Source organism: Pavona decussata, unplaced genomic scaffold, assembly GCF_977016875.1.
Source record: "Pavona decussata unplaced genomic scaffold, jaPavDecu1.1 SCAFFOLD_180, whole genome shotgun sequence".
Taxonomy (NCBI): Eukaryota; Metazoa; Cnidaria; class Anthozoa; order Scleractinia; family Agariciidae; genus Pavona; species Pavona decussata.
In genome coordinates this window covers 1,685,081-1,701,371 of record NW_028145590.1, presented here as the reverse complement: position 1 = coordinate 1,701,371, position 16,291 = coordinate 1,685,081, and the positions used below count along the sequence as shown (strand labels likewise).

At 38.5% G+C, this 16,291-nt stretch overlaps 2 protein-coding genes across 3 annotated transcripts; both read right to left on the bottom strand.

Annotated features, from left to right (window-relative positions):
• Positions 1 to 89: 89 nt before the first annotated feature.
• LOC146463193 (uncharacterized) lies at positions 90 to 11,879 on the bottom strand. The gene is made up of 3 exons (XM_085084807.1): positions 11,726 to 11,879; positions 5,719 to 7,231; positions 90 to 771 (listed from the first exon to the last, which is right to left on the bottom strand). Exons 2-3 carry the CDS (start codon positions 5,761 to 5,763, stop codon positions 502 to 504), a joined length of 315 nt encoding a protein of 104 aa, XP_084940933.1. The 5' UTR covers positions 5,764 to 7,231; positions 11,726 to 11,879; the 3' UTR covers positions 90 to 501.
• LOC146463192 (uncharacterized) lies at positions 9,743 to 15,345 on the bottom strand. 2 transcript variants are annotated; one of them, XM_085084786.1, is made up of 4 exons: positions 15,065 to 15,345; positions 13,322 to 13,387; positions 10,478 to 10,741; positions 9,743 to 10,023 (listed from the first exon to the last, which is right to left on the bottom strand). In XM_085084786.1, exons 1-4 carry the CDS (start codon positions 15,233 to 15,235, stop codon positions 9,754 to 9,756), a joined length of 771 nt encoding a protein of 256 aa, XP_084940912.1. In that variant the 5' UTR covers positions 15,236 to 15,345; the 3' UTR covers positions 9,743 to 9,753. The 2 variants fall into 2 exon arrangements, with proteins under 2 accessions (XP_084940912.1, XP_084940913.1); XM_085084787.1 differs by lacking the exon at positions 13,322 to 13,387 and having other exon boundaries at positions 15,065 to 15,342.
• Positions 15,346 to 16,291: the final 946 nt, after the last annotated feature.

Genomic DNA, 16,291 nt, shown 5'->3' with positions numbered 1-16,291 from the left:
ACTCACTGAGAAATTTTCATGGCGTACTTATCGAAGGTATCGTAAATTTTCACAGCTAATACGTGATTTCTTCAGTGATGCATATATAGCTAGTCTAGTAGACAATTTCTTACCTTATTTGTTGAGCTACGTCTGAAACTTTTCGCGGTGTGTTAATCTCCCTTGCACGAGCCACGTAACTATATCGATCAAACGGAGTACAGGGTTGCAAATGCTTGTGTCTGGACTTAATTTGTATGGACAATCTTTTAGCTCAAGCAATTTTGTTAGAGTTGCAATGGATTTTATGGCAGTATTAGTGGACCTGCTGACCAGGCACAGTGCATATAGTGCTATCATTGCGCTCTAAGCTTTCCCCGGTTTACACTATTACTGCTTTATCCAATTGGAAGGCGTGTTCAGTGCAAAAACGATTATAAAGCAGACAAAACATACCAAAATACTTTCCAAATTTCCCTATAGTCACATTGATTAATGACTTTACTTTTATCTATGAAGTTGTCAGACATATCTCATAATAGGTGGCGTTGCAGGAAACTGACACTTATTGTCTGTTCTTAACGTTGCCTCAAATGAAGGACCTTGGAAAAACTTGCGCTGTCCTACTCGCCCTTCGTATAGAGGCACAAGGACCCTAACAGGCTCGGCTTCTTGATCTCTTGACACTTGCACAGTAACCATTTTATAGCCTTCGTGCATTAAACCGCCACCAAAGACCTCAGTAGGTCTTTCCGTAGTGGTGCAGTTGGCAGAATGCGTCAAATGTTGCACCTGATATCAGAAAAAGGTAGAAAGGTTATCTTAAGAGCGGTTGTCAGTAACTTTCGAGAATCCGGCGACAGAAGCGAAAATTCGAATTTTTTTTTATTTGCCCCAAAAGACCCTTTTGGTGAACTATTTTCAAAAATAATATTCAAAAGTTCCAGCGAATTTTTATTTTGGCAAAAATTGGGAAAGTTCGAAATCGGCCAAAACGCGACCGATGGCCCGATTGAAATTATGCAAATTAGCACATTTTTAAAACTCTCGTTCAAGACAAGGTAGCGTTTTCTCGAGTTGACACTTTCACAATCGTTTTTACATCCCTTGTGCTTGCTTCTAAACTATATTTTATCTCCACCTGAACATTCTTTCATTTAAAGTTGCCCACGTAAAGAATACAATGTTTGCTATTCCTTAAATAGAGTGATTTTTGCCATATTTCAGATGACCATATCATCAAGGGTATACAAATATACTGGTAATGAAATCACTTTTTTGAACGGGCAATTGTTCTTATTTATCATGTTAAAATATTTAGTTTGGCCTATGAAAAGCGAGCGCGCTAGGTCGAGATGTGTGGAATGAACTTTGACACAATTTGCCATTTTAGTACTTCATGTTCCTCCTGTTACTTTGCACTTATCAATTCACTTCACGGAAGCTTTTAGATAAAAGCCAAGGTCTCTGTGTTCATTTCATGCTTTTATACACGTAAATAACTACCTTCAAACTTGAGTGCTCCCCATTTTAGCATTTGGTTATCAAATGATTCCTTTCAGGTAAAATTTTCGAGTTTATATTGAGCCGTTCAAGCGAGATGAAAGAGCCGTTCGCCGGGAAATAACTTGAAATCAGTAAAATTAACACCCCGTCTCTCATATCATGCTACACTTCCAAACTACCGTTATTATTAAGCTAGAAAGTGTAAATGCTCCCTTTTTACGTGACCTAAAACAGAATTTGCCTAAAATATTACGAATAAAGTCCACCACAAGAAAAAACTGAAAAAATCGCGCACCGACGTAAATGTAAACATCAGCCGTTTCTCGACTTGCTACATGGATGAAACGCGTCCGTTATTTTACCTCTGTATACATTTATGATCAGAAAGTAGAAACAAAAAATCTTCTCTATGCCCATCTGCATAAATGCACTCGCCAATCAGGCTTTCATTTTCTGTATGTTTGTCGACAACTGAAGAATAGTGCAACATAATAATTTGTTACTGACTATTTGACTCATTCAATCACAACTGGATACATGTAACACGACTGGAAACTAGATATAAAGAAATGCTCTTACTTGTCTGCAATCGTTACTCACATTATATCTGGCGATATCACATCCCCGAGGCAAGGCTGAAAATTGTCTCAAAATCCGCATATTAGAGATTCAAAGTTTTGAACAACGCAACAACTTTCATTGCGTGACAAGTGAAATGTGATACACAAGCGCGCGAAAAGCACCGGAATAAACAATGTCAAGATTCGCCCTTGTGATGACAGTGCGAAAATGATTTTTGAAATTACAAGAATAAATTGAGGCAAGTCAAGGTCTGCAAGGTATATTTAATGGACTGAAACAATAATCATGTAGTTTTCCTCTTCTGAGATTCACTCTGTATTGTCTGTGCCGGATTCCCATCAATAAAATAACATTACAGGAAAAGTAAAACCGAAATTAATTTAAATCAAGTTAACAAATTAAGACCTTTTGAAACCTCAATGCAGTATTTCAATACTTTCCTCAAACAAAAAGCTGTTATATTTAGGAGAGTGAAGTTTGTCTTTCGCCATGGATCAACGCGCAAAAGTTGTGGATCAAGCTCAAAAGGTGCGCAATATTTGCAATGTGTTATACGGTTAATCAATGTAATAAGGACGTTCACCATGAATGGAACGAAAAAAAAAAAAAATTCTTTTTAGGTTAACTTGTTAAACCTAGCTTTAATGTCTGTTTGAGATGAGTCACTGATGGCGATAAAATGTTAACTGGAAATACACAACATTATTCTGCATTATTGCTTACGGAAGGGCTGATCAAATTTTATGATAAGAGTTTAACCTTAATTTATTTCCTAGCGCGCACTAGTGTCAAAGGATGAGGGGCACGACTGGTTTTTCTCAGATTTTCGTGTTCGGTCTAAAAGACGGTGTTATCTCTTACGGGCCGTCACTGTGTAAGTCTGACGTTGTCATTGTTAAATCCTCCTAGCGTGCTCCAGAGTATCCACCATACGAACAGCCTTTGACAAGGCCAGTGAGAGTATCTTTTGAACCTGTGTACCATAGTCCAGTGATTGTTCAATTTATAGTGGTTTTTATATGGCATGGTTGAAGATATAACTTAATTACGAGTTCCACTTGGATTGGGTTAACCCACAGTACATGCATTGACAATGACAACGATTCTTTGCTGTTCATTCCACGGTCTCCCTTCGTCGTAAAAGGTTTCTGACTGTTCCAGTTCACACGAAGGCTTTACTTCTCTCGGCGGTGAGAGCATATAAAGACGAACGGAAAGTTTAAATCGTAAATCATAATTCCTGGAATAAAGTCAAGTAATGCATAGCAGTGGATTTCTGTTTAAAAAAATAAGGAAAGTCAGAGAAAGAAATAAAATGTTTTTTCATGCTCTCAGTTTCACTCAAATGAAAACACTTTACCTGCCCTAGCAACAACACTATTTCGTCCGGAATTTCTTTATAGGCCCGATCTTTTGTGCCTTTATAGGTGCGAGCGAACGTCCTTTTTGCATTGATTAAGCCTAACACATTGCAAATCTTGCGCATTTTTTGAGCTTGATCCGCACGGAGAGGTGCCATGGCGAAAAAAAAACTTCACTCTCCTCCAAACTTTTTGTTTGAGGATAGTATTGAAATACCGCATTGAGGTTTCGAAAGCTCTTGATTTGTTTACTTTCATTTCAGTTAATTTCGGCTTTATTTTGAGGAAAATAAAGGTTGTTGTTGTTGTTGTTAATGATGACATTTCCGTACATTCCCCAGGAAGGGGGGGGGGGGGGATGGGGGGAGAGGAGGAAACATGATTTTCGTTTCAATCCGGCAATCAAATATACCTTGCAGACCTTGACTTGCCTCAATTTCTTCTTGTAATTTCAAAAATCATTTTCGCACTGTCATCACAAGGGCGAATCTTGACATTGTTTATTCCGGTGCTTTTCGCGCGCTTGTGTATCACATTTCACTTGTCACGCAATGAAAGTTGTTGCGTTGTTCAAAACTTTGAATCTCTAATATGCGGATTTTGAGACAATTTTCAGCCTTGCCTCGGGGATGTGATATCGCCAGATATAATGTGAGTAACGATTGCAGACAAGTAAGAGCATTTTTTTATATCTAGTTTCCAGTCGTGTTACATGTATCCGGTTGTGATTGAATGAGTCAAGTAGTCAGTAACAAATTATTATGTTGCACTATTCTTCAGTTGTCGACAAACATACAGAAAATGAAAGCCTGATTGGCGAGTGCATTTATACAGATGGGCATAGAGAAGATTTTTTGTTTCTACTTTCTGATCATAAATGTATACAGAGGTAAAATAACGGACGCGTTTCATCCATGTAGCAAGTCGAGAAACGGCTGATGTTTACATTTACGTCGGTGCTCGATTCTATCAGTTTTTTCTTGTGGTGGACTTTATTCGTAATATTTTAGGCAAATTCTGTTTTAGGTCACGTAAAAAGGGAGCATTTACACTTTCTAGCTTAATAATAACGGTAGTTTGGAAGTGTAGCATGATATGAGAGACAGGGTATTAATTTCACTGATTTCAAGATATTTCCCTGTTAACGGCTCTTTCATCTCGCTTGAACGGCTCAATATAAACTCGAAAATTTTACCTGAAAGGAATCATTTGATAACCAAATGCTAAAATGGGGAGCACTCAAGTTTGAAGCTAGTTATTTACGCGTATAAAAGCATGAAATGAACACAGAGACCTTGGCTTTTATCTAAAAGCTTCCGTGAAGTGTATTGATAAGTGCAAAGTAACAGAAGGAACATGAAGTACTGAAATGGCAAATTGTGTCAAAGTGCATTCCACACATCTCGACCTAGCGCGCTCGCTTTTCATGGGCCAAACTAAATATTTTAACATGATAAATAAGAGCAATTGCCCGTTCAAAAAAGTGATTTCATTACCAGTATATTTGTATACCCTTGATGATATGGTCATCTGAAATATGGCAAAAATCACTCTATTTAAGGAATAGCAAACATTGTATTCTTTACGTGGGCAACTTTAAATGAAAGAATGTTCGGGTGGAGATAAAATATAGTTTAGAAGCAAGCACAAGGGATGTAAAAACGATTGTGAAAGTGTCAACTCGAGAAAACGCTACCTTGTCTTGAACGAGAGTTTTAAAAATGTGCTAATTTGCATAATTTCAATCGGGCCATCGGTCGCGTTTTGGCCGATTTCGAACTTTCCCAATTTTTGCCAAAATAAAAATTCGCTGGAACTTTTGAATATTATTTTTGAAAATAGTTCACCAAAAGGGTCTTTTGGGGCAAATAAAAAAAAATTCGAATTTTCGCTTCTGTCGCCGGATTCTCGAAAGTTACTGACAACCGCTCTTAAAAAAAAAAAAAACAAACAAAGAAATTTAATGGGATGTCTAAAGTGATTTTTTTATATTAGTTTCCTGAAAACGGATTAGTTTCAGTCATTAATTTTCATTAGATTTGATTTCACGTTAAGCTCCTCGACCTAAATATATATTAATTTGCAAAACACCTTCTTTGTTGTTAGAGCAAGCCTTTCACTGATAGTTCAATTACAAAGTCGGCGAATTATTCAGCTCAATCCTATAAAATACCCCGTGACTTTAGCCAACCTCTCCTTCGGTCTCATTGGCTAAGTATCAGGGAATATTCCGCACGATTTCGTTGTTTAATAGATTCCTTAAACCTTTTAATTCCTTTTTGTTCTTCACCTGCTGGTTGTTGATCCTGCACAGACGGCAATAATCAGGATTCATCGTACAGCAGAGAATGGCTGCACAGATTCCTGTCAGACATTCAAGGGAACCGGCTGTCAACGACGGAATACCGATGAAAGCAAAGGCATGTCCGGTACCATGTTGGTAATCGTCAATGAATGAAACACCTTACACACCAGCCATTAGTGCACCAAGCAAAGCAGATACGATGACAAAAATAATGAAGACAAGCCCCTGAAAGAAATGCAAAAACTCAAGTTCAAGTTAGAGGTCGTGATCAGTCAGTATATAAAAGATAAAAACTAGCCAAAAGTTTAATTGACACTTGAGAGATTGCATTTGTTTAACCTCGTAGCTGAGAGAAACATTTTAAGGAAACAATCGGCTGAGGTGCCTAAACATTGTCTGAGAGTAGTGTGAATCAAACTTGCAAATAACTCTGTAGTTTATGCCTTTGGAATAGGTTGTCAACAAAGATATCCTGGAGCGCCTCACAACTCGTTTGTAAATGCCATAAGGTCGTCAGAAGATGTAACCTCGTACCCAGGGCTTTTCCCCTTTAAAAATGGGAAATGAGAAGAGAGGGAGAGGAGAGACCTTTGAATCGGCTGGTCACGTGATCACTAAACATCCGAAAATCTTGGGTGTAATAAATTAGCGGCGACTAGATTATACATAATTTTGAGGACATCGACTGGCGTTTCGCGCGCGGCTTAACTGAAACGCCTGTTATGTAACCTACACCGAGGCTCGAATTTTACGCAATATTCTCGCGAACGCAGCAACATGGCGGAAATGCTTAGTCATTGGGCTTAGGATGGCTTCTAAGCGACCGTCAGCTTCTTTTGTTCTTTCAGTTTCATCCAGTTATCAATCTGTGCAAGTAAAGAGTTTTAAAAAGGCCTCGATGTTATTGCCGTTCTCCCAAATAGTTCCGAGAAATCGCTGCTATTTAAAATCCTACCTGACTTCTTGCCGTTCAAGAGACACACAAGCATCGCTTCTTGTCTGAGCTTTGAATTCAATCACAAAGGACCAAGGGTTTGATACTGTTAAAGTGTGAGGTCGAGGTCAATTTTGTATTCTGAATCCTGTGGCTTTCGCCTAATCTCTTTATAGTTGGATCTCTTGTTTTGCCCGTTCACAGTTTGCGGCTATGCTTCTTACACCGTTTGGACAATTCATATTGAGCAGAATTCGAGCCTCGATGTAGCCTGCATGACTGGCGCATTTATCCGATCGCGAGGGCAAAACGCTAACATTATGTATAATCTAGTCGCCGTTAATTAATTACACCCAAGGTTTTCGGGTGTTTGGTGGTCACGTGACCAGCCGATGCAAGGGTCTTTTTTTTTAATCACCACTCCCAATTTTAAAAGGATAAAGCCCTAGGAACGGGGCTACAGAAGATGATAAGCAGTCTTCGTTAAGTCTCGAAAGAGATTGAAATCACTGAAAAGTTCTTCCGAAATCTTCGGATGATACTCGACACTGTTCGGCTCTGCACCTCCGTTATATGGTTTAGTAAATTTCTTTAGGTCCGTCGAAACGGTTTCAACGTTCGCTTCAACATTCGCTCAACACTTTTTTTTAACCAAATGTCTGGGGCGTTTGAAAAGGTCGTTCATCATTGTTGAAAGTATAACATAAATGTTGAACATCGATTCAACATTTCCGTTGTTCTTGAAAATGTTGAATTGCGTTGGAACCGTTTCAACACTCCGTTCATCAGACATCTGCCCAACATCCGTTCAACTTTTGTTGGTCCAATGTGTTGTTGGTAGGACTGCTGTAATTGATCAGCGGTGTTGCACATACGGACGAGTGTGTGTGTTGTGTGTGTAGAAAGCATGGCCAACAGCCTCAATAAAGTTTGATCGTTGTTTTAGCCAAGTTGTTCCTGTTCGTGACTGTATCTGCTGGTCAACATTGTATCAGGAGTGGACGAACCTTTGCCTGAAGTTTACTGTGAGTTTTAGTTGTCCTGTTTACCCTGCATGACATCGAACTGTGATTGCATTCGTTCGATAAGTTCCCGCCGTTTTGTTGTCAAGTTAGTTCTTTCTAATTTCGTCGTGTTTGCTGTTGTATTGGCGACACACCGTTGGTTTTCCAGTTCTCAGATGCAAGAAGGTTTAGACGATCGAGAAGCTCTAGACTTGTTTATTTTAGACTACATTGATTACTGTACGGTGATGGGATGGTTCGTTCCGAAGGCTGGCTGCAAATATAACTCTGGCAGCGAAGCAGAAGTGGCTCAGTGAAAAAATTCGGATGTGTTTATGTCTACACTTCGCGCTACGCTTTCGCCGAAGACGAAGAGACAAATAAACCCAAGCAATAAGACTCTTGGTTTATCTGTCGCGGATAATAGTAACCCAGTGAAAGCTTTTCAGGCTCTCAATAAGAGATTTGGATTCAGTGTGAGTGTTCAAGCTGAGCGGACAAAAATGGGTCGCATGTTTCAAGCTAAAGGAGAGTCAATTAGTGCCTGGGAATGTCGAATTGTAGAGCGAGTCAAGTATTGTGAACATGGGGACTTTGAGGATCAAGCTTGTCGTGACAGGTTCATTGCAGGTTTAGTGGATGAAACTCTAGAAAGAAAGTTGAATACTAATCGTCATTGGAAAAAGGAAGGAGTCATTTTTACTACCATTTTACTTGCATGATTATCAATAAATTATTGAAACTATGGTACATTCCCTTGAATATTAAACGATGTTCAGCGATATAAATACAAATAATACATATGTTTTGTTATAAAGCTACCAGTTTCTGTTTAATAAAAGCGTTTTATTCCAGATCCCTCGTTTGTAATCAATGTTCCTTGCTTGTGTACATACTTATAATCACAATGGTGATTTTGTTACTAATCATAACATTAAAAAATTCCCGAATCTGATTGGTTATCAGCAGACCCTATTTGAGCATTAATTGCACATGCAGCTCACGCGTCATGCCTGTTGTAATCGGACAGTACGCGTCATTTTCACGCGCTGTAATTAGATCGAAACTTAACTCAATTGTTGTCCTCTATTTAGTAACCAAAATTTAAACTGTTGGCTATTATTTTTCTCAAATTTTGTTAGAGTTGTGATTAATAGGTAACAGGACTTCGTGTCGTCCAATTCTGTCTGTAATCTCAAATACTCGTGATTAAACAAATCGGACTCCCGCTGCGCGGTCGTCCGCTTCTGTTAATCACTCGTATGATTACAGACTGAATTGGACTCCACTCAGTCCGGCCCTATTACCATTATAAATCACGACAATAAGAATAAATTCACCCCGTACAAAAACTAAGCCCTTTTTGCAACAATACACTCTCTCAACGGAAATCCCCTCAAGACAGTTACAGCCTAGCACTTTAGTGCAAATTCAGCAATTCAAAATTAGACGATGCTGATTACAATAATTCAATATAAGAACAACGGCATAGCAACAGACACATGTATGCAATAGGCCATTTTCACGATGGCGTCATTTTATTACAACTACCAGAATCCTTCTGCTTTTTGTTTTCTCATGCTAATTAGAGCTATTGTTCTTTGCTGTCCACTGGGATTACAGAATTTGAATTTGAAAAGGAAAACAAAATGAATTCTGGTGGTTGTAGTAAAATGACGCCATAGTGAAGATGTCCTATTGCATACCTATTTTTGACATATTACATGGAAGCTGCACAATCAGCCACAATTAAATTAATTCACAACAGAATACCATCGGATCGGTTGAAGAATGTCAAACTCGGCGTTATAAAAATAATTTTGCTCATTATCCAACGAAGAGACAATTTACACTAGACAAAGTGTTATCGACGAGTTTTCCGATAAACTATTGGCCCACAATAAATTGTTGTTAGGCGTTTTGTGGTTATTGGTTGTCCTTAGAGCTAACAATTCACAATTCTGTAACACTTCTACTGCTTCATCCAACTGGAAGGCGTGTTCAGTGCACAAACGATTATAAAGTAGAAAAAAACATACCAAAATTTCCCTAGTATCACAGTCGTTAATGCCTACGAAGATGTCAGTGATATCTCATTATAGGTGGCCTTGCAGGAAGCTGACACCTATTGCCTGTGCTAGACGTTGCTTCAAATGAAGGACCTCGGAAAAACTGGCGCTGTCCTACTCGCCCTTCGTATAGAGGCACAAAGACCCTAGCAGGCACGGCGTCTTGATCTCTTGACACCTGCACAGTGACCATTTCATAGCGTTCGTGCATTGAACCGCCGCCAAAGACCTCAGTAGGTCTTTCGGTTGTGGTGCAGCTGGCAGAATGCGTCATATGTTGCATCTGATATCAAAAAAAGGTAGAAAGGTTATCATTTTATAAAAAAAGTTCTTTAATGAGAGGTCTATAGTGAGTTTTTATATTAGTTTCCCGAAAACGGATTAGTTTCAGACCGCAGGGAAAGTATGACTTGGGTTCAATTTCTGGCATCAATTTTCATTAGATTTGATTTCACGTTAAGCTCCTTGACCCAATTCTGTGAGTCAAAAACAGAAATTTATATTGATTTGCCGGCAAAACACCTTCCTTGTCTTTTATAGAGCAAGCCTTTCGGATAGTTCAATTACAAAGTCGATGAATTATCCAGCTCAATCTTATAAAATAACCCTTGACTTTAGCCAAACTCGCCTTCGGTCTCATTGGCTAAGTATCAGGCGATATTCCGGCGATTTCGCAGAATAATTGCTTCGTTGTTTAATTAATCACTTAAACCTTTTAATTCCTTTTTATTCTTCACCTGCTGGTTGTTGAACCTGCACAGACTGCAAAAATCAGGGTTCATCTTATAGCAGAGAATGACTGTACAGATTCCGGTCACACATTCAAGGAAACCAAATATCGTCGACACAATAGCAAGGAAAAAAATGGCTGGTCCGTCACCGTCTTCTTTAGGGCTTAAAGTTAAAATTTTGTAATCGTCTGTGAATGAAGCACCGTACACAACAGCTATTAATGGACCAAGCAAAGCAGATACGATGGCAAAAAACATGAAGACACACCCCTGAAAGAAAGGCAAAAACTTACGTTCAAGCTAGAGGTCGTGATAAGTTATGTAAAAGATAATTACTAGCCAAAAGTTTAACTGACACTTGAGAATATGCGATTTGTTTAACCTTATAGTTGAGAAAAACATTAGGAAAACAGTCGGCTGAGGTTTCTAAACATTGCCTGAGAGTATTGTGAATCATACTTGCAAATAACTCTGTAGTCTATGCCTTTGGAATAGGTTGTCAACAAAGATAATCCCGGAGCGCGTCATAACTTGTTTCTAGAAACCGTGAGGTCGTTCGAATATGCAACCTCGTTCCCAGGTCTTTTTCCATTTAAATTGTGAAGGGGGGGGGGGGGGGGGGGAAGAACCCTTGCATCGGCTGGTGACGTGACTATGAAATACCCGAAAATCTTGGGTATAATAAATTAGCGGCAACTAGATTATACATAATTTTGCGGATATCGACTGGCGTTTCGCGCGCGGCTAAACTGAAACCTCTGTTATGCAAGCTTCATCGAGGCTCGAATTTTGCGCAATATTACCGTGATCGTAGCAAGATTGCGGAAAGGGCGAAAATGCGTAGTCATTGGGCTTAAGATGGCTTCTAAGCCACCGTAAGCTTCCTTTGCGACTATATGCTTCTTGCACCGTTTGGAGCATTTCGTATTGAGCAAAACTCTAGCTTCTATGTAGTCTGCATAACAGGCGCATTCAGGTGATCGCGAGCGCTTCCGCCAGTCGATATGAACATTATGCATAATCTAGTCGCCGCTGATTTAATACAAACAAGATTTTCGGGTGTTAAGTGATCACGTTACCAGTCGATGCAAGGGTCTTTTTCCACCACTCCCATTTTTAATGGAAAAAAACCCTGGGAACGAGGCTGCAGAAGATGATAAGATGTCCGTTCGTTAAGTCTCGAAAGAGATTGAAATCACTGAAAAGTTCGTTCGGAAATCTTCGGATGCTACTCGACACTGTTCGGCTCTGCACCTCCGTTGTATAGTTTAGTACATTGTCGATTTAAATGTTCTTAAATCATAGCCAGTCTTAACGTCTTATTTATGCTGACAGTTTCGATGACTGTCAGCCATTTTTATCAAAACTTGAAAAACATTAAAAGTGTCAGAAGCCTTAAATAGGCTTCTGAAGGTGTTATAATTAATTATTACGATAAATGCGCAAAGTTACTCTGTAGACGCCCCCCCCCCCCCCCCCCCCTGGTTTGGGGGTGGAGATCACTTGTGCCCGCGGTCCATATGGGAGAAAGTTGATAGGCTCCCTGGTCCCTGTTCATAGTAGTTCACATTATGAATTGGGAAGCAAGTGAAATAGTTGAGCAGGAAAGGGACAAGTTTAAGCGATGGATTAAGGAAAGCATATGTATTAGATCGAAAACTCCTACTATGAACAGGGACAAGGGAGCCTATCAGCTTTCTCCCATATGGACACAAGTGATCTCCACCCCAAAACCAGGGGGGGGGGGGGGGGGGGCGTCTACAGAGTGACTTTGCGCATTTATCGCAATGATAATTTACACCTTCAGAAGCCTATTTAAGGCTTCTGACACTTTTCATGTTTTTCAAGTTTTGATAAAGATGGTTGACAGTAATCGAAACTGTCAGCATCAATAAGTCGTTAAGACTGGCTATGATTTATGAATATCTTCACTAGCCTGATGAATTTCTTCAAGAGCTTAGTACATTTCTTTAGGCCCATTTAAGCGATTTCAATATTCGCTTCAATATGCGTTCAACACTTTGTTGAACCAAACGTCGAGGCGTTTGAACAGGTCGCTCAACATTGTTGAAAGTGTAACAAAAATGTTCAAAACGTGTTGAATCAAATTGAAATTGCGTGGTTTAAACTTTTATTCAACATCGATTCAACATTTCAGTTGTTCTTGAAAATGTTGAATTGCGTTGAAACTGTTTGAACACTCTGTCCATGTTACATTTGCCTAACATCCGTGATACTTTTGTTGGACGAATGTTGGTTAAAAGTTGAAAACGTTTAAACGGGCCTTTTCCCGTCTTCTCTAAAACAACAACCTGAAATGACCACTGACATTCATGATTTAATGAAAGCGTGAGCGCATGTTGGTTAATTTTACGTTTTCTTTCTGAACCTAAAAGCGGCCCCTACGACGTTGACTCCTGGATAGATCGGCCACATTACTACACAAACTAAATTAATAGAAATTATTTCGAATTTATTCAGAAAACGTAAATGTAATTTTTAGTTCCTTTTTTCTTGGCATCGTGGTCGTCTCTGCTTCAGGTACCTAATACTGGCGCGGATGATAGTGTAATACAACAATTGTTTTATTTGCCTCGTCTTGGGGAAATTTTGGAAAACCGCAACAATTTAGAAAGTCTTGGAAGTTTAGACTGGTCGTGTTTATTTTACGCCATGCTTTTATTAATTTATTTCCTAAACAAACGAATTTACTCCAGTGTGAACTCGATCGCCCTAAGCCAATATAGTTTAAACAATCATCAAAGGGAAATAGACGAATGATTATACGAGAGTATTTAGTATTGACATAAGAAAACTTGAAGTTAATATAATTTTACATCTTAAACTCACAAAGGTGTTGCCGTTTTCCATTCTTTCCTTTGTGATGGTAGTACTAAGTTTACCTGTAATGCAATTCTGCAAAAGAGCATATAAAGGTCAAGTCTAGGTCACGCATTCTAACCGAGATGTCTGTCACCATTGTTAATGTTATACAAAACATGACCTTAAGGTTAATTTACATAAGAGCCTCGACGTTCTTATAAAAAAAAGATTCTTATAAAAAATAAATAATAATAATAATAATAATAATAACAACAACAACAACAACAACAACAATAATAATAATAATAATAATAATAATAATAATAATAATAATAATAATAATAATAAACAGTGTATTAACCCTACGTAGACTCAGGTGTGTTAGTGATTGTTTTGGACAATTCGTTTTTCCTTCTTTTTTTTTGGATGACGTTGCCATTTCTAGTTTTCTATCCCTCGTTGTTTTATTTTTGCGCGTTAGAAGCGCGAGAACTTAGCATAAGATATTTGTGGTAAGGACTTTTTTCCTAAAATGTCAAACAATCGTATCAGTGTCTTTATTTTTGTTGGTTTGTTGATTTGTTTTTCTTTCTTTTTTTTTTTTTTGTTTTGTTTTGTTTTCAAACGCACTTTTATGGGGCTTCGTTCCGGGCCATTGGTTTTGGTCAGGGTCTGGCTACTACAAGTTTTTTTACGTCACCGCCAACGAAAGCAAAAAAATAATAAAAGCAATTAATCGTTTTTTTATTCAAATAAGTTTCTCAAATCACGATAAATCGCGAACGCAATGAAAACATCTGTTTTTAGCGGCTTTTAAAATACCAATTAGGCAGCTTTTGCCGTCTTGAAAACGGGGTTTATATACAAGTTATATAACAATGTTAACTTATAATAGCATCATGTAAAATCAGTCAGATTAAAAAATCAGTCAATTAAAACTTCGAACGTCGTCATTAATTTATGTATATCACGAGTGCCATGTATGAATTAAAAGTTACATTCTAGGTATTATTCTCTTTAATATTTACCTAAACTGCTGGATGACTGTTCTAGCAAGAAAATTCTAAAAGCATTCTATAAATAAGTTAAAGCAGACGACCGCGTAATGATTCAGTCCGCACAGCAATACACAAAAATGTTATGTACACATTTTCCGCTTACTCAGACTTACTAATTATTAATAATATGCTTCCTGTTTATGTATAGCATGACAACAGCGCCTGTATAGTTTATAAATGTAAGCTGAGGCTGTGCGAGAATCTTTCCCAATCCACAGTAAACAAAACCTTAAAATTTAGTAATGAAACTCTTGCTATCAGAGTACGATATGTCAACAAAGTTCGTAACCGCGTGAAATAATTATTGGTCATTATTTAAGACGACAGCGACGGCAACGAAAACGTCACTTGAAAATATAACTTCCCGTTATTTCTACTAATTCGCAATTATTCCAATTTGTCCAACTTGTACAGTGTGGCCGAACTATCCTGGAACACAAATTGGCAGGAACGGCGTTAAAGTTACGACAGAGAATGAAAAATTCGCCGTCGTGTGCTCCACAATATCTTGAATTTGGTCATTTCACGTTGTTTTGATGCAGAGGACGGCAAAGAAATGTACAAAAACATATAAAGCACGTGCAGAGCTATTGAATTTTGCTCATTAAACCAATCGTTCTCGTTGCCGTCGACGTCGTTGTTGCTTAAGCTCCCTTTTTGAATTATCAGGTAAAACAACTGTAGTGCTCGGCCAGCAATAAACAGTACTTACCCATATGCCACACACAACTTTCAAAACAATGAGGGCAGGGTTATTTGCAGTATGTTTAACTAAGGCTATGATAAGAAGCAGCCATGCCACCCCAATGACGATGAATGCAAAGGCAAGGCACTTTCCAAGACATCTTGCCGGCATGTCGTCCATGTTGTTTTTAAGTCTCATACGTGACCTTCATCAAGGAAGTAATTGCAACTTACGTCATGCAGTCAAACAAAGAGGATGCAAATCAGCGCAACACTCAGTTCAATGAATAGGCCTTATAACGGTTTCAAACGGTTTCAAATAGCGTCGAGTCGACGCTATTTTGACGAGTAGGCAAACACGTCTTGAAATAGGCCCCAGTTGTTCAAAGCCCGGATAACTTTATCCGCCGGATAGGCAATCTTCAGCGTCTAAAATATACTTCTCGTTAAATGTTGTCCAAGGTTTTCGTACACTCCCCAACTAAGCTGTGGTTAGAGTGTGCGTATTAGCTTGTTTACGACGAAATACTGAAATCTTTGCACAGATCGAAACTGTCGGATGGTGACTTATCCACTAGATAAAGTTATCCGGCCTTTGAACAACTGGGACCTGTTTTGTATGGAAATCCGATATCAAATATCTTTTTATAAAACATCGCTTCTGAAAAATTCATGAATTGGAAACTTTTGGCAATAGGAAAAGGATCAAAAAATTGGCGTTATATCGCGCCAGAAATCGTCCAATCGTGTTTTGAACTTTCCATACATTTGTCTGTATCGCGAACCAGCCGTGAACTGCTAGTAAAATAGTTCGCGGAAAAGAGTGCATGTATGCTGTATGTTCTAGTTTATACCTTTCAACTGTTTTAGTTTGCTTGGGTTCTCAAGGAATGTAAGAAATACATATTAGGTTGTGTATATTATGCCCAAGTTTTTTTTGTCAGCAATAACGTGTACTCACTGTAAGGTCAGTTTCGGAAATTTGTGTTTAGTACACAGTTATGATGGTAATAAGGTTTTCATGTACCCATTCTACTTCCACTTACCGGCACAATATTGAGCTGATCCAGTTGGCTTGATTTCCAGTCTAATTTGTGGGAACACGTATCTTTCTTTTCTCTATTTTAGCCTGTGACATGCTGTTACGTGTAGCGCACAGTCCATTTTCAACATTTTTCACTACCATTTTACTTGCATGATTGTCAATAAATCATTGAAACTATGGTACATTCTACCGAATATTAAGCGATGTTTA